This window comes from Lontra canadensis, unplaced genomic scaffold (genome assembly GCF_010015895.1).
Source record: "Lontra canadensis isolate GAN:19392208 unplaced genomic scaffold, GSC_riverotter_1.0 scaffold26, whole genome shotgun sequence".
Lineage (NCBI taxonomy): Eukaryota > Metazoa > Chordata > Mammalia > Carnivora > Mustelidae > Lontra > Lontra canadensis.
This window is the reverse complement of record NW_022631020.1, coordinates 19,063,869-19,087,595: the sequence shown is the minus strand read 5'-3', so window position 1 is coordinate 19,087,595 and position 23,727 is coordinate 19,063,869. Positions and strand designations below refer to the sequence as shown.

General features: G+C 38.5%; 1 protein-coding gene across 4 annotated transcripts; it reads right to left on the bottom strand.

Annotated features, from left to right (window-relative positions):
• Positions 1-519: 519 nt before the first annotated feature.
• Positions 520-21,790, bottom strand: FBXL3 (F-box and leucine rich repeat protein 3). 4 transcript variants are annotated; one of them, XM_032864209.1, is made up of 6 exons: positions 21,434-21,541; positions 20,079-20,248; positions 16,703-17,051; positions 14,000-14,122; positions 10,278-10,449; positions 520-3,021 (listed from the first exon to the last, which is right to left on the bottom strand). In XM_032864209.1, coding segments are annotated over exons 2-6 (1,290 nt in total). In that variant the 5' UTR covers positions 20,081-20,248; positions 21,434-21,541; the 3' UTR covers positions 520-2,377. The 4 variants fall into 4 exon arrangements, with proteins under 4 accessions (XP_032720100.1, XP_032720102.1, XP_032720101.1 ...); XM_032864211.1 differs by lacking the exon at positions 20,079-20,248 and having other exon boundaries at positions 21,434-21,790; XM_032864210.1 differs by lacking the exons at positions 20,079-20,248; positions 21,434-21,541 and adding an exon at positions 21,616-21,638.
• Positions 21,791-23,727: the final 1,937 nt, after the last annotated feature.

The following is a 23,727-nucleotide window of genomic DNA, read 5'->3' as shown; positions in this document are numbered from 1 at the left end:
TTGAGAGAGAGAGAGAGACAGAGAGAGAATGAGCGTGGAGAAGGTCAGAGGGAGAAGCAGACTCCCCATGGAGCTGGGAGCCTGATGCGGGGCTCGATCCCGGGACTCCAGGATCATGACCTGAGCCGAAGGCAGTCGCTTAACCAACTGAGCCACCCAGGCGCCCCTAAATAAAATCTTTAAAAAAAAAATTCTATTTCAAAACATCTGTTTTATAATTCTTCTAAAAGCAGAGTCTATTCTTTTTAATTTAACCATTTTCCTTACACAATTTGAAAAATAAATTGACATTTCACGGTCATTTCCTATCACTTTGGTCATCAGAGTTTATCTCAAGAAAAGATTTCATTTGCCTTAACTTACATCTTCAAAACAGTCATTCTACCATAAACTTAATATTAAACACTGTATTTATCAAATACAAATCCGAAACAAAAACCATAAGTTTGTATGCTTAACTTGTTGGAAAATCAAGTACGTATTTTAGGGTAGTTTTTAAAAATTATAATAATACAACAGTGTTAGTAACTATCTTTATTCTCAAATCGATAAAAGCATTTAACATATACTTTACAGTATAAACAAAGTAAGTGCTACGCATTTTGCTTATAAAGTGACTTAAGTATTTCAAGCATTATATATTTCAATTTGTACAAAAAAGTACATTTCCAAATAAAGCTTTGGTTAGTAGAACTCATTATGTACTGTCAAATCTATTGTCCAAAGTTGTTCAAGGAAAAAAGCTTCATCCACTAACACAGGTATTTCTTATACAAAGCTATTTACTATTTAGTAAGAGGGGAAAATATTACAATAATTGCTTTTCATTTCCAAGTCTGGATCAGCCTTTTTTCTTCTCATTTATATGTGGCCAGAATACCAAGACTTTGAAAAATCACCTTTTACTTTATTCTTAGGAAGGTAATCTATTTAAAAAATAGATTAGATCTGTAAGACTGTTAGTTTCCATAATTACCAAGATGCTTTCTAACTATTTCAAGCATTATTGTATTAGTACATTGGGATAAATCACTTCTAATTTCTTTAGAAGGTGGTATCTACTAGCACTAGTGCTCAGAATCAAAGCTTATATAATACCTAAAAAAACTAAATGTAGCCCCAAACTTAGTATTTTTACAGCAATGTGTGGATTACCTTTTATTCATATGAAAGTAATAAAAATGCTACCTAACTTAAATAATATAAAACAGCATTTTAACCAAATTAAAAATCACAAAACTTAAGACATTTTTCTATTAAAATTTTCCAGTCCACTGAGCAATATTTATTCAAAAATATGATTATGAACTTAAATATATCCTCTTTTAAGTTTACTTGTTTATGCTAACCTGTACACTGGTGCTCCTTTTATGGTTTTTGAAAGCCCTACTTATGTAACTATTTAATTCCAAAATGGAAAAATGAGCCATCACTAAAATTCACTGGAGAATAATATTCTTTCATGGAAATAATTTATAAACATTTTAAAGTTCTACCTTTAATTACTTCAATCTGGCTTTATTATATAGATAAGCTTTTCATTTCAATTACTGTATATTTCAAAACTAGCTTGAACAAAGAAACAAAACCAAGGAGAACTGGTAAAGCATTCCTTACTTTACATAGGATGCCTCAAAGTGTCACATACATAGTAACATCACAGAAGAGAATTTATATGGTTTAGCAGATTACAGAGCAAACCTTAAAGTTTATACAAAGTTAAATACTGCCTCCCTTCCTGTTTTTTTTTTTTCTTTTAATTTGATCTTGGCTCTGTTTATTATCCTTCTATAACCACTGTGACACTTCCAGTTGTCTAGGAGATCCAATTACCTATACATACCTCTTTAAACAGCTCTGTAACATATTTCAGAACATTCAACCAATCTCTTTCATTCAATACGACATATCCTACATTTTTCTCACAAAATGCTCTGTCCTGAGCTATATTAAACACCTTATAACAGGTGTATGTATAACTGAAGACCCTAAAATGTCAAGTTTACATTTTTAAAAAATGCATAGAGAACATAACTTTGGAAAACCTGTTAGTACTCACTTCTCAGATACTGTAAGATACAGGTTTTGTTTCTTTCAGACTATTAATCTTCAATAACTGGTTATTACTTTCAGATCTGAACCACATTTAAAAAACTTTTTCTGAGCTTCAATTGCTATTAGGCTAAAGAAAGATGAAGTTTTCTGACCAAAACTGGTCCATGGGTCTTCCAATAAACAATCCTTATATATTCAATGCAGGTATCAAATTTCCATGCCACAAAATAGAATTACATCAGAACTACAGGATATAAACTCTTATTATAATACAATATGCTTAATATTAAGGTGCTATTCATCATGTCCTACATCATTCAGTCTACCAAGTGGGCATCATGTCTGGAAACCACACCCTTCCAAGATGCTTGGACACCTCCCAATGGATCTGCTCCAAACTGTATTTTTGGTCAGGAATTAATACTTCTTCCATAATGGATAACTGAGACAGGCGGCCACCACACATCTTCACAAACTCAACAAAGGCACTACATGAGACTTCACATTCCCCTAGTCCAATAGCTGACAAATTTTTACATCGTTCTGCAATGCGAATTAACTCTTCATCAAGTGGCCGTAATCCATTAGCACATACTACTAGTTCAACTAGTCTAGGGCATGTCATTCCCACACGGCCAAGCACATCTTTGCTTACTGATCTCCCAAAGTAAAGATGGGTGGCAGGTATTTCATACCGAAAGAATGGATCAAATTCCTCTTCATATAAAAAAAAATACATCACTAAGTTCACTTTTGGTGAATGTCTGATGAAAGCATCCCAGCTGCTTTTCTGAATAGTATGAAAGTGTGTCTGTCCAGGATTCTCACTGACTACATCAATGCGCAAATGTTCTAATCGGACATGTTTTTCAGAAGATAAAGCAAGCAGCAATTCATCACTTAACAAGTGGTAATTCAGGGCCAGTTCACGTAAGCCATGACATTGATCAGCCACACAAAGGATACCTTGAAAGAAAAAACACCTAATTATTTACAAATTTTTGTACAAGTTCATTATCTGTTCAAAAAAGTTAATCAAGTACATGTCTCACAATAAAGGCTTACATATTTTCCGATCACAAAACTACAATTTAGTTATATGGTTGGACGAGCAGAAAGTCAAACATTTAAAAACCTATTACTTATTCTATTACAGTGAGACAGTAAATCTGATACCTTAAAAAGAACGTGAAGCTCACTTAATAACTTACATAATAAATTATTAATAAATACAGTTGACCCTTGAACACCACCAAGGTTAGGGACACTGACCCTTGTACAGTTAAAAATCTGTGCATAACTTTTGACTCCTCCAACACTTACTCACTAATAGTCTACTGTTGACCAGATGCCTTAGTGATAACACAGTCAATTAATACATATGTTGTATGTTAAATATATTTTGTGCTACACTCTTACAATAAAGTTAGGAAAAAGAAAATACTAAGAAAATCGTAACAGGAAATATATTTATAGTATATATCTGTATTTATTGGAAAAAAAAAAAAACACAACAAACCACGTGTGGACCCACAAAGTTCAAACCCATGTTGCTCAAGTGTTAGCTATATGTTACACTTGATCTTAGCCAAAAGGCCGAGAAGCGATGTGTTAGCTATATGTTAATATTCCATAACTTACTAGTAAATTTTACCCCAGTTATGCATGGACAATGCCATATTCTTTAAAAAACTTATTATTAACACCCAACTTGTAAGTTAAGCCAAGAAAAGTTAAGTGATCATTGCTATAGAGGCCAAAGGACATTTTTTTAAACTGAAAACTTAATCATAATTAAAAAGGAAAAAAAAAAAGTCAAAGCAATATAAAAGAATCAATGTAACTTAAAAAAAATAGACAAATTTTAAAAAAATATTTCTAATAGGTGAGCAACAAAGAGTTTTAACTGCTAATAGTGCAAGATACCACTAGATAAATGAGTCCAAGGTAACTAATTCACATGAATGGAAATATTAAATATAACTAACATATTCTAACATATCCAGAAAGCAGTTCTATAAATGTTTCCCTAAACTCAGGGCACTGTGCTTCAGAACTGCCCCAAACCCCTATCAGCAGATCTTACCAAAGGTGAGTACCTATCTCTGAAATGGCCTAGTATAAAAATTCTACCCCAAACAGAGAGCCTGTACTACTTGATAAATGATCCATTCAAACCATTTATTTCTTGTATTTAGAAACAAGGATAGAAACAAAACACACATGACATTATCTACTATTTATTGTGTAATTATGGTACGTCAGATACTTGATATGTTATCCCATGGATACTCAAAAAATCTAGAAAAATAAGTATTATTTCTATTTTGAAGCTGATGCAGCTAAGACAGCAAAGCTGGAATTCAAACACAGACTTAGTGACTCTTAAGTTCATGTGCTTAACTACTGCTTGAGAAGTGACAAGACAGAGAGGGACCAATAAGATAAAGTTTAATAGCAATGGAAGGAGAATATAGGCAATATAATCAGTGAAGAGAGAAACTGAATCACCAGGGTAAGAGTCACAAAAGAGGGGATAAAAGAGATCTGTGCCGGAGCACCTTGGTGGCTCAGTCAGTTAAGTGTCTGCTTCTTGGTTTCAGCTCAGGTCATGATCTCAGGGTTGTGGGATCAAGTCCTACATCAGACTCCATGCTCAGTGCAGAGTCTGTCCCTCTCTCTCTGCTCCTCCCCCACTATACTCTCTCTAAAATAAATAAAATCTTAAATTTTTAAAAAAGATTTCATTTATTTTAGAACACAGGCAGAGGGAGCAGGAGGCAGAGGGAGAAGCAGGCTCCCCACTGAGCAAGGAGCCTAGTTAGGGACTCCATCCTGGGACTCTAGCTAGGATCATGACCTGAGCCAAAGGCAGATGCTTAACCAACTGAGCTACCCAGGCTTCCATAACATAACATAACATAATATAACATAACACAACACATAACATAAAATGTAACATGATGACATCTGTGCTTTCAGCCACAGCATTCAGCCACGGCAAAGTTTCCACTCTCCATAGGTGTGTATATACTTTGAAATAAATCATTACCCAAGATAACCTGATATCTGTTCTTTACAATCTCGTAAAGCCTAAAATAAAAAGAAAACAAATACAAATAATATAAAAAGAAAACAAATACAAACAATATAAAAAGAAAACAAATGGAGAATGGTAACCAAAGATATAAATAAAAGAAACTGAGACACCATCTGATAACTATTAAAGCAGCTGTGGCAGGCATAATTCTAAAAGTGATCCCCAAGATTCCACAATGTAACCACCTGGAATCTGTAAATGTGGTAAGATACTACCTCTATGATTATGTTATGTTATACTGTAGAGCTGGCTTCAGTAAGATTGTCTAGGTGGTTCGACTCTAATCACATGAGCCCTTCAAAAGCTGAGTTTGCTCTGGCCAGTTGCAGAAAAGGAGTCAGACTCAGAACTTCTCTGGCTAAGCAGACAAGCTAACTGAGCAAGGCCTATAGTTCTGAACTACAGAACTGTGATTCTACTAAATCAGTGTTGGTTTAATCTACTAAATTTGCAGTTGTTAGTTAACACAGCAATAGAAAACTCAAACAATTACTATATGACTCAGCAATTCCACTCATAGGTATATACCCCAAAGAAATTAAGCCTTATGTCCACACAAAATCTTACATGAGTTTTCACAGCAGCATTGTTTGTAACAGTCAAAAGGTAGAAACAACCCAAATATCCATCAAATGAACAACAGATAAACGTGGTATATATCCATACAAAGGAGTATCACTTGGCAATAAAAAGAAATGAAACACTGATACATGCTATAACTTATACAGAAATTCATTATTGGTGGTATTATATAAATTCACAAAACTCAATTAGAAGAAAAAACAGTAAAAAGCATAAAAAAGATTCAGACCCTCTGACCTAGTTCTTCCACTTAATCCTCTGTCCTTTGGAAGAAATTAGTAGAAGCAAGCTGCTAGGTGCCAAAATAGTTCATTTTTTAAACCACAGCAAAGATGTAGAAACAAGTATCCAACCTTAAAAGAATTGTAAGACCAACACTGGCTTATCAACAACACAGAATACTGAGTAACTAAATGCTGATTAGTTCGGCTGATATTTAATTAGTGTCTACATGTCAAGCACTGGACTTAGGACAATAAAATACAACATGAACAAAACATCTTTATCCTGAGAGAAGGCAGCAGATAATGAAACAAGAATGTTCTGGGGGTGCCTGGGTGGCTCAGTGGCTTGAGCCTCTACCTTCAGCTCAGGTCATGATCTCAGGATCCTGGGATCAAGCCCCGCCATCCGGCTCTCTGCTCAACAGGGAGCCTGCTTTCCCTGCTCTCTCTGCCTGCCTCTCTGCTTACTTATGATCTCTCTGTGTCAAATAAATAAATAAAATCTTAAAAAAAAAAAAAATCCTTTAAAAAAAAAAAGAGAATGTTCTGGGAGTGGTAACAGGGGAACCCAGGAAATTTCCTAGAACTAACACAATGAGACATAAAGAATTAGAAGGATCAAGTGAGGGCAAAAAATGAGGGAGAAGGAAAGTGAGTAGTATTTCCTGTGTGAACACACAGATATGGAAGAAAACACAAGCCTTCTAAGAGCTCAACATACAGTGATGGCAAGTAAGGTAACACTTTATGGATGAAACCCAATAGACAGGCAAGGGCTAGATCATATGGGAACCTTTTCAGCTTCGATAAGGAGTTGGGATGGTATATAAAGCATAGTGACAAGTAGTGAAGAAAACTGGAGAAAAAGATCAGATTTGTATTTTAGAAAGATTATTCTATCTGTAACATGGAAATCACATTAAAGAAGAGCAGGCTGCAAGTTAGGATATCAATGTTAAGAGGGTACTGCACCAGGGCACCTGGGTGGCTCAGTCGGTTAAGCATCAGACAGACTCTTGACTTCAGCTCAGGTCACGATCTCAGGGTCATGTGATCGAGCCCCACACTGGGTTCCTCAATGAGCACAGAGTCTGCTTATCTTTCTCCCTCTACTCCTCCTCCCCACCCACTCAGGCTCACATTGTCACTTTCTTGCTCTAAAATAAGTAAATCTCAAAAGAAAAAAACAAAAAGAGGGCACTGCATACAAAGACACAAAGATGGGGGCCTGTACTAGAGTAGTAAGAGTGGAGATGAAGAAAGGTAGAGTGTCTTAGTTCGGGTTGCTTAACAGAATACCACACACAGGGTGGCTTATGTAATAAGCATTTATTCCTCATAGTTCTGGAGCCTGGAAGTCCAACATCAGGATGTTAATAGCATGGTTAGGTTCTGGCGAGGACCACAATTCTTGCTGACTTGTGGATAGCCACCTTCTTGCTGAGTCTTCACATGGTGAAAAACAGATCCTCTCTCTCTCTTTTTTTTTTTTTTTTTTTAAAGATTTTACTTATTTATTTGACAGAGATCACAAGTAGACAGAGAGGCAGTCAGGGGTAGGGGGAAGCAGGCTCCCCGCTGAGCAGAGAGCCCAATGTGGGGCTGATCCCAGGACCCTGAGATCATGATCTGAGCCGAAGGCAGTGGCTTAACCCACTGAGCCACCCAGGTGCCCCTCTCCTGTCTCTTCTTGCAAGGGCACTAATCCCATTTATGAGAGCTCTACCCTCATGACCTAACTACTCTCCCAACCCAATGCCAAATACCACCACACTGCAGCTTAGGGCTTCAGTAACATGAATGAGGGGCTGGAGAAGGGATCGACACAAATCTTCAGTCCCTAGCCTAGAGATTCAAGGCATACTTTAGTGATGGGAGTCACCAGACCTTGGTGACTGAAGGGATATAGAAAGGGCAAGAAAGGGGCGCCTGGGTGGCTAAGTAGGTTAAAGCCTCTGCTTTCGGCAGAGGGCCCTGCATCGGGCTCTCTGCTCGGCGGGGAGCCTGCTTCCCACTCCCCTCTCTCTGCCTGCCTCTCTGCCTACTTGTGATCTCTATCTGTCAAATAAATAAGTAAAATCTTTAAAAAAAAAAAAAAAAAGGGCAGGAAAGAATCAAGGATGTCGGTCAGGTCTCTGACAACTAGGATGGATGGTACCATTTACCGAGATAGCACACAGGACAAAGCGAGAGATTTGGATAGAGGGAAAAGAAAATTCATTATTAGTCTGAAGTACCAGTGAGACACTCCAGAGCAACTAGGCCACTGGCAGCTCCACACATTGCTCTGGAGTTCCAGAGTAAGTAACTGGGAAGTGTTAACATACAGAATGAAACTGAAGCCATAGATGACCATGCACAGCCCAGAGTGCAGAGTAAAACAAAAAAAGACCCAGCACAGAACACAGTGAAACACCAAACACCTTCATTTCATTTAAGGAATGAAAAAGAAAAATCAGCAAAAGAAATGGTAGGAAAAATCAGAGAAGGAGGAGAAAAATCAAGAATACAGTATCAGTCCAGTCACTAGTATCAAACGGTGCCTAGAAATCAAGCAAGTACACAATTATAAGTACTATATGAAATGGGAAAAAAGTCTGATAAAATATTCAGTGAAAAAAGAATAGAAAATAGCCCTTAATTTCAACTTAGGGAAAGAATAATCCCAATATGCAAAATATGGATAAAAAGAAAATATGCAAATATGTTAAGTTTTAAACTGAAATTCTCTATGGTTATACTCTTAAATTAAAAAGCATTACAAGTACTCTTTTTCATTTCCCTATAGGAACAACTTGACCAAAGCCATTAGGTAAGACCACACAAGTTTATACATACTATCAGAATTGATGTGTATATATTTAATAAAAGTAAATGAACAGGAGATGGGCCAGGATAAGGAGAATAATGAACTCACAGTCTCACAGAGAAACTAGAGACCTAACGGCTCTCTTAGTAATAGTATAGTATGGGAAGTATTGTAAGTTACGTTTAGAGTACTATGGAAACAACACATGGGGGAATTAAACCAGAGAGAAGGAAGTAAGAACAAAACCAGAATTCTGAAGGCAGGCCTGGAGTTAGCTAGAGGAAGAAGTGGGAGAAAAATTGAATTCCACAAAGTACAGTGTATTAACACACACACAGGGACTAAGAACCATAGTTATGTAGGACTCAAGTAAAAGCGGAAGGTAAATAAATAGCAAACAAGATTAAAGAGACAGGAGGAGGTAAGGATACAAAGGACCTTGTACACTATGAAGCTATGAAATGTGGACCACCCTCTCATAGCAAACCTACACAATAGATAGAAAATGTGACCAAGGTCACATTAGAACTAAGTGCCAAAGGTCCATTCTTCTTAAATTCTCTTTTATTAGATTATTACTTTCAGTAGTAATCTAGAAGTGGCAGAATCAACTAGGGAAATACTGTAATACATCTAGCCATTCCAATCACCAAGACCCTCCATGTAGGACACATGGACAACAAGTAAGTAGTCTCCATCCAAAAGGAAATCATTTTCTTGGGGGAAAGCCAGGCTTAAGTCATGGCAAGAAGGTGGGAAGTATCCTGTAACGACATCAAGGATTTAACAGTCTTAAAAACAGGTTTCCCAAATAACACAGCCAAAAGACTGGGAGGGATGTCAACAGTGGGAGGATGTGTCAGAATGGAAGCCTCAGGGAGTAGTAATACCAAGTGCAAGTTTATACTTACTTTACCATACGAACCATTTGGAATTTAAAAGATCTCAAACTGAATAATGTAGTAATGCTTAGAAAATTCTATAAAAGCTGGAAAGAGCTTTCACAATGCTATTCCCCATTCAATGGGCTCTCAGCTCCAAAACTCAACTTAAGAGAAGGGTTATCTTGCAAAATCTAAGGTGGCGACTTTAGCATAGTTCTCTTCCTTCTACACAGTGAGAAGAAAAGCAATTTCGAAATTGCTCTGATTCAAAACCTACACCCTGCTGGCTCAACTACAATTAGAGTAAATTCTATCTTACCTGAATGGGCAACCTCAGGCAGATCTAATACTGTCTTTTTTTTTTTTTTTTTTTAATATGTCCATTTTCTTGAACAGGTTGGACACAAGTTGCCAAATAAGAGTAGAAAATAAGTTGAAAGTTAAGTGTCTAGGTTAGGAATGCCACAGACTTTATGTTATTGCATTATGACATTAATATTAAATGTTTATACAAAAAAGATGAAATAATATTGACCGATCTGTGAGGTTAATGATCACAGTTTTTATTTGATAAATGCATCAATACATTTTACTAACATGTTATCTGGCAAAAAACAACACACCTGCTGGAGAGACGTGAGGACAGCTGCTCATTTTCAGAAGCTTGAGTGTATCGCTGTTGTTGGCCACTAGTACTTTGAGGGATGGATCATCTACTGGGGTATCATCTATTTTAAGCGAGGACAAGGATTTGGAGTTTACAAACACTACCGTCAGTGCAGAAATAAAGTGAGACTGAAAAGCAAAAAAAATTAAAACAGTTGCAATTTTCATATAAGAGAATAGAGGGGTTTTCATATAATTCACATAAGGATCCATCTGAACCCCAATGATATATTCCATAACTATTTTAGGGGTAGCATCCCTCCACTCTGTTGTTGGAGATATGGCAAAAAAGAGAGGTGACTATTTGTTATCTTTGAGAAAAAGCTTTTTAGTTGTAGAAGAAAGAGATTTTAAGCCTCAGGATGAGTGTCTCTAAATCACAACAGTCACTGGTGAGTAAAAAGACAAATTACGGAATCCAGGAAGAGAATACCTCTCAGATACTTCGTATCACCTTATCTGGAAACCCTACTCCATTGTTTTATAACATTGAACTGCATTTTTTTGGTCTGATAATGACCATTAAAACATTCATTAATTATTAGCATAATCATTAAAATTATAATAAAAATGAACACAGAAGCTATGAAAGACTCACTTGGAATATAAAAGCACATAGAAAATTTGATTCTAAAATAAGGAAAATCACACCTAAACAAAATTCCAAGTTTAAAACTCCTTTAAATATGTTAAATTATCTACAATATTTTCAAGCTCTTTTATTGAATATATTTCCCCACAAATGTACCAGTTATTATTACTGCATTTATTATATACATGTAATTATGTTGGAATCTGACCTAAAGGAACCACTGCAGAATAGCAGGAATTAAAGCATGGTCAGAGTATGTAACTTAGAATCAGCTAAACCAATGAACGAGGAATCCAGGAGTAGAAAAGAGAGGTAGACATATGCTCCAACATCATCTTCTACATAACCAATCTCACCCTCCACTTAGCTTTATAAATTCACTACAGCAGTTAAAAGGAATGAGGGCAGGCTAACACAATGAAACACCATTTTCATGGTCACATTCCCTAACTTTCTTTTCACCTACAATTAAATAACTAGTTAACTAATTAAATTTTGACCTATCTTCTCCTAATACTTTGACATCAAACTCAATTATACCTTGTACAGTCACATGTCATTAGTATACTCATAACTGTATCACTGCCCTTTCCCCAATTCCCTCAGATTTATCTCTGGTCAAATACAACTTCTTTTTTTTTTTTTTAGGATTTTATTTATTTATTTGCCAGAGAGAGAGAGAGAGAGAGAGCACAGGCAGACAGAATGGCAGGCAGAGGCAGAGGGAGAAGCAGGCTCCCTGATGAGCAAGGAGCCTGATGTGGGACTCGATCCCAGGACTCTGGGATCATGACCTGAGCCGAAGGCAGCTGCTTAACCAACTGAGCCACCCAGGCGTCCCAAATACAACTTCTTTTATGTTCTCTTCTGTTCTCCCAGGATTTCCAAGATATAGAAACACCCTATTTCAATCTTCGACAAGAGCCAAAATGGGGATCAAGGTGGATGCAGGGAGAACTTAATAATAAGCATCTTAGACCCATTTAATTAAGGAAGGAAGCCATCCTACCAGATGCATCACAGTACCCAAAGAAAAACTACTAATGTACAGTACTAGTACTGGACATGTATGATAATCCTGAGTAACAAGAAAAAAGGAAATTAAATTTGTCCAGCATACCTTTTAATATGGTATGTTTTATACTATATATTTGTTTTTTAATTAGGTACATAGAAAATCAATTCAGAACATATAATTTTCTATATATAAGTCAGTACTCTGACAATCAGAATCTCCTGTACTACTCAAAGGAGGGGGGAAATTCAGGATAGGGAAAGTAATCTAAAATCTCAAAGCTTCTCAGGTGATTTTCATGCACATTAAGTCTGAGAACCACAGTGCTCTGACTCACATACTTACATTCTTAAAATGTTGAACAGAGGATCTTACCCATCCCCCTTATCTTAAATGAGGAAAACATTTTCTCTCAAATGTATGTAAAGAACCATTTAAAAAAGTCAGGTAGGGGTGCATAGGGGCTCGGGTCATAATCTTAGTGTCATGAGATCAAGCCCCATATTGGGCTCCACATGAGGCGTGGAACCTTCTTAGGATTCTCTCTCTCCCTCTCACTCTGTCCCTGACCCCAGCTGCTCCTGCTTGCTCTCTCAAAAAATAACATCAAATAAGACTTTGTAATCAATTGGTGATACATTTGTTACTGATATTCCATTCTATTACCACCTGCGTTATAACACACACTCAACTGAACACTATTTCTTCCTGAATCATCCTTGTAAATTAAACTGTTAGGTGTTTTAAATGGATATCTATATTTTAGTTTGCAGTGTACTCTGATAAAAAAACTTTCAAATTATTGTTAGATGCTAATCTACCCAACATTAACTAACATACTCAGGGGATCTTTATCAATTGCCTTTCTACAAACGCACACTTGGGGCACCTAAGTGGCTCAGTCAGTTGGGCATCCGATTCTTGATTTCAGCTCTCGAGGTCATGGATCGGGCTTCACACTGGGTTCCATGCTGGGGGAGGAGTCTGCTTGGGATTCTCTCCCTCTCCACCTCCCTTTGCCCCTCCTTCCCACTAGAATGTGCTTTCTCTCTAAACTAAATAAACAGGGGCGCCTACATAGCTCAGTCAGTTAAGCGTCTGCCTTTGGCTCAGGTCATGATCCCAGAGTCCTGGGATCGAGCCCCATCATCAGGCTCCCTGCTCAGCAGGGAGCCTGCTTCTCCCCCTCCCTGCCTTCTGCTCCCCCTGATTATGCTCTCCTTCTGTCAAATAAAATCTTTAAAATATATAAAAATAAACTAAATAAATCTTTAAAAATGTATATTTATTTTTCTATTTTAAGAGACTAGTTATTAGAGACACCATCTAATTACATGTAGGATTATGTTGGAACATATATATAAAAAGTTCACTCTTTACCAAAAAAAAAAAAAAAACTTTCCTTAAATAAAATCTATGCATTAATCCAAGCTGCTCTAATTTTTGCTCAAGAATAAATCTTTACACATTTACCAGAAGATTTTATAAGTAAGCTATACCTGTTCTCACTACTGGCACTGTCTCCTTTTCTTTGATTAAAATTTCACCAATCGGCTCTGAAAGTCCAAAAAGGAGCTGCTATATGTCTTTTTTCTAATATGCTTGTTTCTCAGTTTTACTTAGTCTCTTTTAGGATGTCTTGTTGAACCCTCTGCAAATTTTTTTTTTAAAGATTTTAGTTATTTATTTGACAGAGATCACAAGTAGGCAGAGAGGCAGGCAGGGGTGGTGGGGGGGAAGCAGGCTCCCTGCTGAGCAGAGAACTGTATGGGGGGGCCTGAGCTCAGGACCCTGAGATCATGACCTGAGCCAAAGGCAGAGGCTCAACCCACTGGGCCGCCCACACACCCCACCCTCTGCAAATTTATTCACTCTAACTTTTCCCACCAAGAAGCACAAGGTGATCAGAAAAAGGAAAAGCTTTTTAAAAAATCCTATTGCCTAACAATCTAAACAGTAACCAGTTTTCCAATGAGTGTACTATTTTTCTTACACTCCCATTGTCACTACAAGAAATGGGCAGGGCTTCATTCGATTTCTCAGTAACTACCAGTAACAAAGCCAGCAAATACCTTTGGTAAATCCATAAAGCTTGGTCGAGCCGTTGAAATAAGTCCAAGTGTTTTTAAAGAGCAGTTTACCAGCTGTGATAATATATCACAAGCAGCTTCAGCAGATTCTTTGCTGCTGTCCACCTTAAAAAAGAACAGATCATTCAGCCATGCTTATATTTACATTTCTCTGCATAATCTTAATTTTACAAAAACAAGTTATTAATTTATTACATTACAAATAATTAATATGCTTTCAATCATATACCCTCATGTACAATGTCAGCTTTTTCGGAGTCTCCTTGAAAAATTTTAAGTGCAACTGTCAAGACTTAAATTTTGTTATGATACAATAAAGGACTTGATTTTTAAGCTGATTTACTCCAAACTGACTATATAATATATAATCTAATGGAACACATGAATTTATAGCCTTTGAAAAATAATTATGTATTTGGTAGTGGATCTAATTCTACATGCAAATACAGTGTCTATGGTACACAGGTTTCATGGCACCAGAAAGTGAATATTTACTCAAAAGGTTCAAATGAATCACAACCTGGGATTCATCACTAATGATATTAATGGAAAGATGAATGTGAAGTAAAATGAGGACATCTGACCAGTCAAGCATGAAAATCTGAACCAAATGAGAAGCAGCTGCTCCCACACAGAAACATTTCCTAGGGAAGAGTAATATGGACAAAAACTCCTGTAGGATAGGAGAAGAAGCTCTAGTTGTTCCATAGGCTAAAAAACATCTTAAAGGAAACAGTTAAAAGTAATATTACCTTCATTTCTAGAATGACGTACCTTACCTTAACCCAAAAATGTTCTGAAGAGCTGGTTGTAAAACTGACAAACTGTTTCAGAGCTGTTTATAATACTTTTCTTTGACTAAGTATTTCTACAGAAGTGGTTCCTAATATGTGCTCCCTAGACCAGCAGCATCATTACCACCTGGGAACCAGTTAGAAACGCAAATTCTCAGGCCTGTCCCAGATCATCTCAATCAGAAACTCTAGGGGTGGCACCCAGCAATCTTTGTCTCAACCAGCACTCCAGGTGTTTATGACACACACAAAGTTTGAGAACCACTGTTTTATACTCCTAATTACTACATGCCTGTCTGGCCTAGTTAGTGATAAACTGAACACAAATATACTCAGGAGAGCTCAGGAGACTCTTACGGTATGGCTCTTTTGGTAAATCAGAAATTATTTTCTCAGGAAAATAAATAATCCCTAATAAAAATGTTTAAACTTACAGGAAAGATGGTTTTGTAAGGGTTATGCAAGTTGGATACAGCTGAATTGTGTCATATGGCTGTAAAGGAGTAACACTGACCCAGCCAACCCCTGGATGGAAGTGGTTTTTAGATCTATGAGATTAATGTATTGTGCTCATCTTTTCTCAAATTTATGATAGAATACTCTCAGACAACTCAAAGATGACTGAAACCAAAGGAAGGCTCTTGAAGTTTCTTCATGGGGAGATGGGGGGAGGGACAACACTTGAGGAATTCCGGGATTTGTCTGATTCTCTCACTATTCCCTCACCCTTACCCTCAGTTAGGACTGCCAGGTAACACACAGGACATCCATTTAAGTATTATGTCCCAAATAATGAATGGAATATATTTACACTAAATATTATTTGTTGACTACCTAGAATCAAAACTCAATTAATAGTCATCTTCTATTTTTACTTGCTAAAGCTAGCAATCATACCCCCAGCAGACTAAGAGCCTTTGCGCATTTTTCTGGGAAGACAGCCAAACGCACCCAACCATTCCTATCACCACCTCTCTCCTCCTCTTCAGATACGTATTGAAGAGTAAGCAGGTAATCTTGATCTAAGAAGGAATGACACCTTTGAGAGCAGTCAAGACTAGTTTTGGCAAAGAACTCTGGGTTGAGAACCACTGCTTTATCTAGGTTTAAATCTGACCTATTTAACAACTGCTACCTATGGGTAATCAGGTATGCCATGTGTTACTTTTCAACAACTGTCAGGTATGTTAAAGGTTTAGTAAACATGTCTACATTCCATTATTTATCCTCAGAACAAAACATTATAAGCCTCTGTACTCCTATAAACCACTGTGATTCCTTAAACTATTCTAGACATCTCAAAAAGCCACCCAACTTCATTTCTCTCGTCACTGCATGAATTCCAGTATGTCCCTTCTGGCAATGAAAAAGAAATAAACAGTTCTCTTTGGCATTCTTCCACACACCTTTGCCTATTTCTCTCTAAAACATATTCTTCTGAACCTTTTACATAATATTTCTGTATCTCTTTTCTATTTGAAGATCCCGTATCATAAAGCCATCAATAACCAGAATTCAGTCCCTATTAAATAGTAATAGCAATTAAGTTTTGGTCAATCATACTCTCCACATTTTTTATTTTATTGTACATTTCTTTTTCCTCAAATTAACAATAATACAATGTGACTGTCAGCTTTGGTAAATTATTTATACTTATTTAGTAGTTACTTCTGTTCTTTTAAAAAAATCAACAGTAATTATGACTCAGTGGAGTAATTTAGTTCAAATATAATTATTTCTCAGCTTCCAACATATGCTATAATTCTCAATCTTTTAAGAACTTTCTCTAAAAAGGCAATATTCTAAAGACAGGGGAAGACATATTGGTTTAGGACAAAAAAGCCAACAAAATATGTTTTTCTTTTTTTAAAAGAAAGATTAAAAGTATTACCTTGAAGCTGACATACTGCAGATGGTTTGAATGTCTTTTAATAATCTGTTTGATCAGCTCTGGATGTGTAGCTTTCAAGTAAGATGTAGCTGGCTGATTCAGTTCAAATTCAAAACATCTCCACAAGTCAGGCATGTGAAATACCTGGTTCCAGTTGCGGCAAACTTGTGAAGCATGAGCCCGGTCAAGAAGAGGCAAATACTTAAACACCTGGAGAATAATGTCCTGAAGGAGATTACCCCAATCACAAGTCTGAGACTGCTCATTTGTAGTCCTCAGTTTCTTAGATTTCTCTGCAGTACCTTCTTCTGATGAATTACGGTCACTATCTCTTCCTCCTCGTTTCATCCTATTTAGAAAAATGCATCATTTTTTCCCACATTTAACTTCTGAATAAAAATAAATCCAATACTCACTGTCACTGAGATGCATATATATGTTCACAAACAGAAACACAAACATACAGAAAGAACTGGACCAGTGATTCAAGGAGAATATCAAAACAAAATAAAATGAAAAATGTCAGTGGAGACCAACTGTTATTTAAATATTCTATACAGGTGTTTTTAAACATCTGTGTTTACACTATACTACTTGGGGGAGGGGAAGTATCATGATTTTGAAACTAAACCAAGAACTGTATTTCTACAGTCAACTAAAAGGAATATAAAAAAGAATCTACAGTGACACTTCCCAAAGGTTTCTTAAAAGTCATCTAAGGATACCTGCAATATTTGAGTTCTTAAATTTAAGGAGACAACAGTCCCAAGAACCTCTAAAAAGGATCTGAATTAAGTAGCCAACAGATCTTTCCACAATGAATAGTCTGTGGTATGCGTTACTACCAGACCCAATCTTTGCTTAAAATAAGCAAATCCACTCCCCTACTATGCATTGTTTGGTCTAAAATGTGGTTTCTTCTTCCAATGTATCAGTTACTATTGCAATATTTACCCTAAGTTGTATTTCTGAACCAGGTATGTATTTATTCTGTGTATATGTACTACCTTCATTTCATTTGTTTCTTTGAAATAGTCATTATTGCAAAAAAGTAGTGTGATTAAGAGAATGGGCTCTGGAATCAAGCTCCCTGGGTTTGAACTGCAGCTCTACCTCTCACTGGTTATATGGCCTCAAACAAATTACTTGATTGACCTTCCTGTGCACTTCAGTTTGTAAAGTGGGGATAATAACACACAGGGTTCTTGTGAGGAATTAAACAGCATTAGGGCTTGAAAAGAGATAGAGAATGCTGAACTCAGGTACAGGAAAGCAATCCAGCATTAAAGACATTAGTGTGTGACATAGAAATGAAGTATGTGTGAGAAAGTGCAAGAACACATGCTTATGTATGAGAAACACATGCTGGAAGTAGATTTACCATATTAATATAACTATAATAAGGGGGATTATACTGTATTATGTTACATTAATAATATAGTAATGGGATTATAATAGTGGTGGCATTACAGGTGTAATCAGATAAAGAGGTCTTTTTTTTTTTTTAGAGATCTTGTTTTGATTTGTTATTCAGAAAAATAAGTACTAAACTAAAAAATAAGTACTCCAAATTAAAAAATAAGTACTGCAAGATCCAAACTAAAGGAGTAAGTGCAGACCAATCACTAGTACCCCTGTTAGTTTAGGCCTGCAACACTTTTATCTCTAGAGAATAGTTCTGGCAAGGTAGTGGTTTGGAATCACAGCTTTTGCAAAGAATGGCTTGTGGCTCCAACTCCCTTCTTCTGGCATATGAGTGTGTAAGAATTTCTGATTTCTGTGTGAGATGAAGGATGTACATATGCATGACTCTTAACTATGTCTGTAGACTCTCTCTATCCAGCAGCCAGCAAAACTTGAGAAAGAGGACTGGGGGCTGGAAGGAAACAGAATGGCAAAGGCCCCTTCATGCCATTAAAAATCTGCCCAGGGACGCCTGGGTGGCTCAGTTGGTTGGACGACTGCCTTCGGCTCAGGTCATGATCCTCAAGTCCCGGGATCAAGTCCCGCATTGGGCTCCCAGCTCCACGGGAAGTCTGCTTCTCTCTCTGACCTTCTCCTTGCTCATGCTCTCTCTTACTGTCTCTCTCTCTCTCAAATAAATAAATAAAATCTTAAAAAAAAAAAAAATCTGCCCAGGTCTTAGCCCATGTGCAATAAATGAACTACATTCCTCACTGATCTTACTTCCAAATATGTGAGTTAAAGTAAACAACCAGCAAGGGGAGGGGAAAGGAGAAAACAGAAAGAGGTGATGGCAAGAGGGTAGTTTTATGAAAGATTAAAACTTGCGTGTTAATATAAGAATATATTTTTTAATGTGTTTAGAGAAAAGGTTGATTATACCTTTTAGAGAAAAGAAATTTATTATACCTTTTAGAGAAAAGGTATAATCTACAATATAATCTTTAATATAAAAAAAAAAAACCTCTTCTAGTAATAATGTCCCACTAGAGGCTGAGGTAACACTGTCATTATGACCCATTTTTCAGCTCTACCTTATCCTGGAGGCTTACTTTAATTTTAGCATAGAAAATTTGGGTCAAAGAACAAAGAGTCTGCTACCCAGCAAACTCATAATTTGGCTTATAATTTCTCTTTTGACTGCCTAAAACTACTCATAATTTTGAGATGCAGAGTTTCAAAAAAGAATGAAGCTGTCTTTGTAACTTCTACTCCTTATTATACAATGTTGATTGCCTGCTTCTGGAGAAAATCTTCTAAAACCATAATTATTCAACTTACAGATGGAACGATTCATTTTACTTTAGAATATAGGGATATATAAACAAAAATAAAATGACAGCCTTATTTACACAATTATCTTTGCTAACACTTTGCTGATGCTTTCTTTTGTCACTACAGCCATTTTAAGTATGTTTCAATACCTTTCCAAGTTGAGTGGAGAAAAAAAAGGTGACATATAAGAAAGACATATGCAACACTGAGGAATAGTATCTCTTGGACTAGATATAAGACTGTATGATCGCCAAAGTATATTTTAAGCACTTACTAGTTTATGAATACCTGAACAAAAGTCTGTAATATGTCAGAACTATAGTATATATAGCAACAGAAAAAAAATGCAAGGCCAAATGCTGATAAAAATGGTTCTCTGTATTATTTTCATGCATGAAAATAAAAGAACACTGTAGGCACCTAATACAATTTTTAAATGTCAATCTTCTCCAAGATGATCTTGTTTATTCATGCAAAAGTTTATATTGCTTCTAAAAGTATTTAAGTAAACCTATGTACACATGAAGCTCTTCTGTATAGAAAGCTAAACAATTCAGAGTATCCACCAGTCACCAAAAAATTTACATCAATAGAGTATTTATCTCCTTCCTTTAGTCAAAGTGAAAACACCTCTTACATTTGAACAGGAGGAGTGCAGAGGAAGAAGCTGGACAATAAATGTCAATGACACTTTGCAGAGCACCAAAATCAGGCTTCTTTAGGGCTCCAGCAGTTCCATTTCCAACTGCAACTTCTCCAGGCCCCAAATAATTCATGCACCTTAGGCCCCAAGAATATTTGTTGGGACTGATATTACCACGATGCACCAAAGGAAAAACAAAACAAAACAAAAACAAAAACACTAATGAGGAAAAACTACAGACCAGTTGAGCAGAGCACAGGGAGTTACTGAACTAATACTTAATATTTCCATACACTCTGAAAGAAGCAGTAAACTGGTTCATCAGGAGAGCTGAGGAAAACACTCAGCTGTGTCCACCATGTGTATTAAGCACTTTTAGTAAACTGTGCATGTAGTAATTTTAAAAACCCATTTGTACTACGCTCTAAAAAGCCTGTTTGGGCATCACATTCCCTTTCCGTTTCTGTTCTACTTTGACGATTACCAAAATTAATTTGCATGAATATCAAAATTAATTTGCATTCTTCGGCTGGAATGCAAGAAAAAAACAGTGAGAAGAGATTAATTCTCGGAACTAATGGTAGGAAGAGTGTGGTGGTGAAAATGTGTGTACAGTCATTTGCAGGAAACTCGGAGTGGACGGCATTTTTATAAATATTTCAAAAGAAGGCGAAAAAAAAAAACTAATTAAAAGATCTGGGGCACTGGATTGGGTATCATCAGCAACAAAATAATGGTAATCTAACCTCTTAGCTTGGAGATGCAGGTCAATCATTTAATAGGCTGCTTCCTGTTCTGTCTGCAACTCCACCTGGAACGCTGCCCACGCCTAAGGCTGACGCGAAGCCGCTCATCACAAGTTGGCCAAGTTTTCTACTTGGCTGTGGGGCCGCAGCGTCCCCTCCTCCTGTGCCACCTCCAAGGATTGGCTCTCCCTGACATTTCTCACGCGCTCCACCCAGGGCAGTCTGTTTTGACATCTTAACGCCCCTCGCTTTTCCCACTACACGCACCGGCACAGCCCACGCCGGGAAGAGCCCGGCACAGCGCAAGCTCTACGGTGCCTGTCACCAATCCCTGCCAAGGGTAATAGAAGCGGGCGACAGCGGCCCCGAGCCCGCACACGCACCACGCCTTGTTGACATGTTTTGAAGCAGGCATCGCGGGGAAACGCCCCCAAGCAGGCTCCAAGTTCTGGACGCCGCGTCCCACCCGACGCTCCCGAGGGGCGGCGAGCACGCGCCCGGGACCCGCCACCCCCTACCCGCCCCGCCGCCCACGAATGTCAGCGGACGTACCCCAGCCCCGCCGTCACATGGGGGCTCTGGCCCTGCCCCTCCCGCCGTTACCTGCTGCCGGGGGCGGCTTCCCCCACACACCACCCCGGGCTCCGGGGACGGCGGCGGCTGGTCCCACGGCTCTCACATGAGGCCCCCCGGGAGCCCCGCTTTGCGCTCCCGCCGCCGCGGCCCGCCGCGCTCCGCCCGCATCCGAGACTCTGGTCCCGCGGCGAGCGCCAACCCGGCTCCACCTTTGCGGCTCTGGCTGCGCCGGGAGAAGCCTCCTTTCTCGGTCCCGCGCTGCCCGAGTCCTCCTTCCGGGACCCTCTGTCGCCGCGAAAGACTCCTTCAGCGAGCCGCGGCCACCGCGTAGGTCCCAACCGCCTCGGCCCAGACAGCGACTCCAAAATGGCGTCCGGGGCTCGCGGCCGCGCGCTTTCCCCGGCGCGTCTCCGCCCGAGGGGGCGGGCGCGTGTCCGCTGGGGCGCGCCCGCGGAGGGCGGAGGAAGACGGCAGTGGGCTGCGCCCGCCGGGAGCGCGCGTCCTCGGTGCAGCTGGGGGCCTCCGCCTCCAGGTTCCAGGAGAGTCTGTTGTTTTCCTCCCCCAGAGGCTACTGCTACTTTTAGGGGATTCTTCGTTTTGAAGCCAGTGTGGGAGGGCTGGAGCTAGCTAGATAGCTAAAAAACTATCTGCGGTTGAAACTGGAAAGTTTAGGGAGGTGGAGCAGGAAGGGAGAAAGGAGGGAGTGTCTCCGCAGCTGGGGACAACTCCATAGCCGCCTCGCCGCAAAAAGATAACCTGTAACTGATTACAGCGGACACACCTGCGTGCGCGGAGCGGGGCTTGGGAAGGCCACGCCTGCGCCGCAGAGCCCGAGGGGTTAAATACAGTCTCTGAAAACTGACACATGGCGTCAGTCCAGAAGGGGTTGTTTGTTTGACAGGTGATGTATCATTTGCTTGAGGGGTACAGGTCTGTGAATGGTCAGTCTTACCCAGTTCACAGCGCACACTATAGCACATACTCTCCCCAGTGTCCATCACCCAAAAAGCTGCGGGGGATCAGGGAAGAATGGTTGGCAGTGTTAACGTTGGGATTACAAATGATTTTTATACTTAAAATATTTGTATTTTCCAATTTCTCTAAAAAACGCTTTGGGTCGTCAGAGTTACTACTTGTTAAAAACCAACTTTATAAAGTAGGATGGGACTACCGAAATTTGTAAACAGCTTTCTGAAACACAATGAGAAAGTATAAAGGAGAAGATGGTTATTTAAAAGAAAACCTACAGGAGAAACCTTGAGTCAGTCATGGAGTCTTTGTGTCTAAGTGCTACCTGCTTAACTTGTTTTAAAAGTGTGGGTTTTTAGATGCTGTGTTTTCTTAAAGTTAGAAATATGCTTGGGTACAAAATCATAACTGGAATCATGCACCGTCCCTGTCGCCTCCCCCCAAAATAAAAAGAAAGTGGTTTTTCACCCCAAGAGGTCTTCTGGGTGATCTGACCCATGTGTCAGAGCCTGGAAGCAGTGGTCCCCAGCCAGGGCTCTACTCTTCTATGGGTCCCCAGAATTCACTCTTGGAAGTCAGGTGTAAAATTACATTAAGATTCGGTGTGGGAAAATGCCAGCGGTTCTTTGTTGAGGGCCTGGCTATCTGATCTTCAGGTCAAAGGGAACAAAGTCTCTAGCAACTAGTAATAATGTGGATGTACCTGAATGGCAGCATTTTTTTAGGTTGCTCAGTGACTGAATGATGAAGGACAATAGGAAGTTTAAGACAGGCAATGATAATTATTAGTGGAAGAAAAACAGGTAAATCAAATCAGGCCCATGTATTTAAATCGAGTTTAACAGTATAAATAATTGACAAAGCACATTAAACCAATTCACCAAACATAACTAGGATATATTGTATTACATTCAAATTCTCCTACTCCAATCGTAGTCTGTTTTAAAATCACAGTATAAATAATTGACAAAGCACATTAAACCAATTCACCAAACATAACTAGGATATATTGTATTACATTCAAACTCTCCTACTCCAATCGTAGTCTGTTTTAAAATCCTCATCACAGGGACGCCTGGGTGGCTCAGTTGGTTGGACGACTGCCTTCGGCTCAGGTCATGATCCTGGAGTCCCGGGATCGAGTCCCGCATCGGGCTCCCTGCTTCGCAGGGAGTCTGCTTCTCTCTCTGACCTTCTCCTTGCTCATGCTCTCTCTCACTGTCTCTCTCTCAAATAAATAAATAAAATATAAAAAAAAAATCCTCATCACAGTCTGTTCTCCGGCTAAAGATAAGGATCTAGACACATTTCACCTGTTGAATATTCCCTCTCCTTCCCTGTTACTGTTTTTT

Coding starts and splice junctions, on each gene's coding strand:
- FBXL3 (XM_032864208.1), bottom strand. CDS start 20,859: ATGATTGACCTGCATCTCCAAGCTAAGAG. Junction 14,123..16,702: donor TGCAGTATGTCAGCTTCAAG/GTAATACTTTTA, acceptor TTCTTTTTTAAG/GTGGACAGCAGCAAAGAATC. Junction 10,450..13,999: donor GCTTTATGGATTTACCAAAG/GTATTTGCTGGC, acceptor TTTGCTTTTCAG/TCTCACTTTATTTCTGCACT.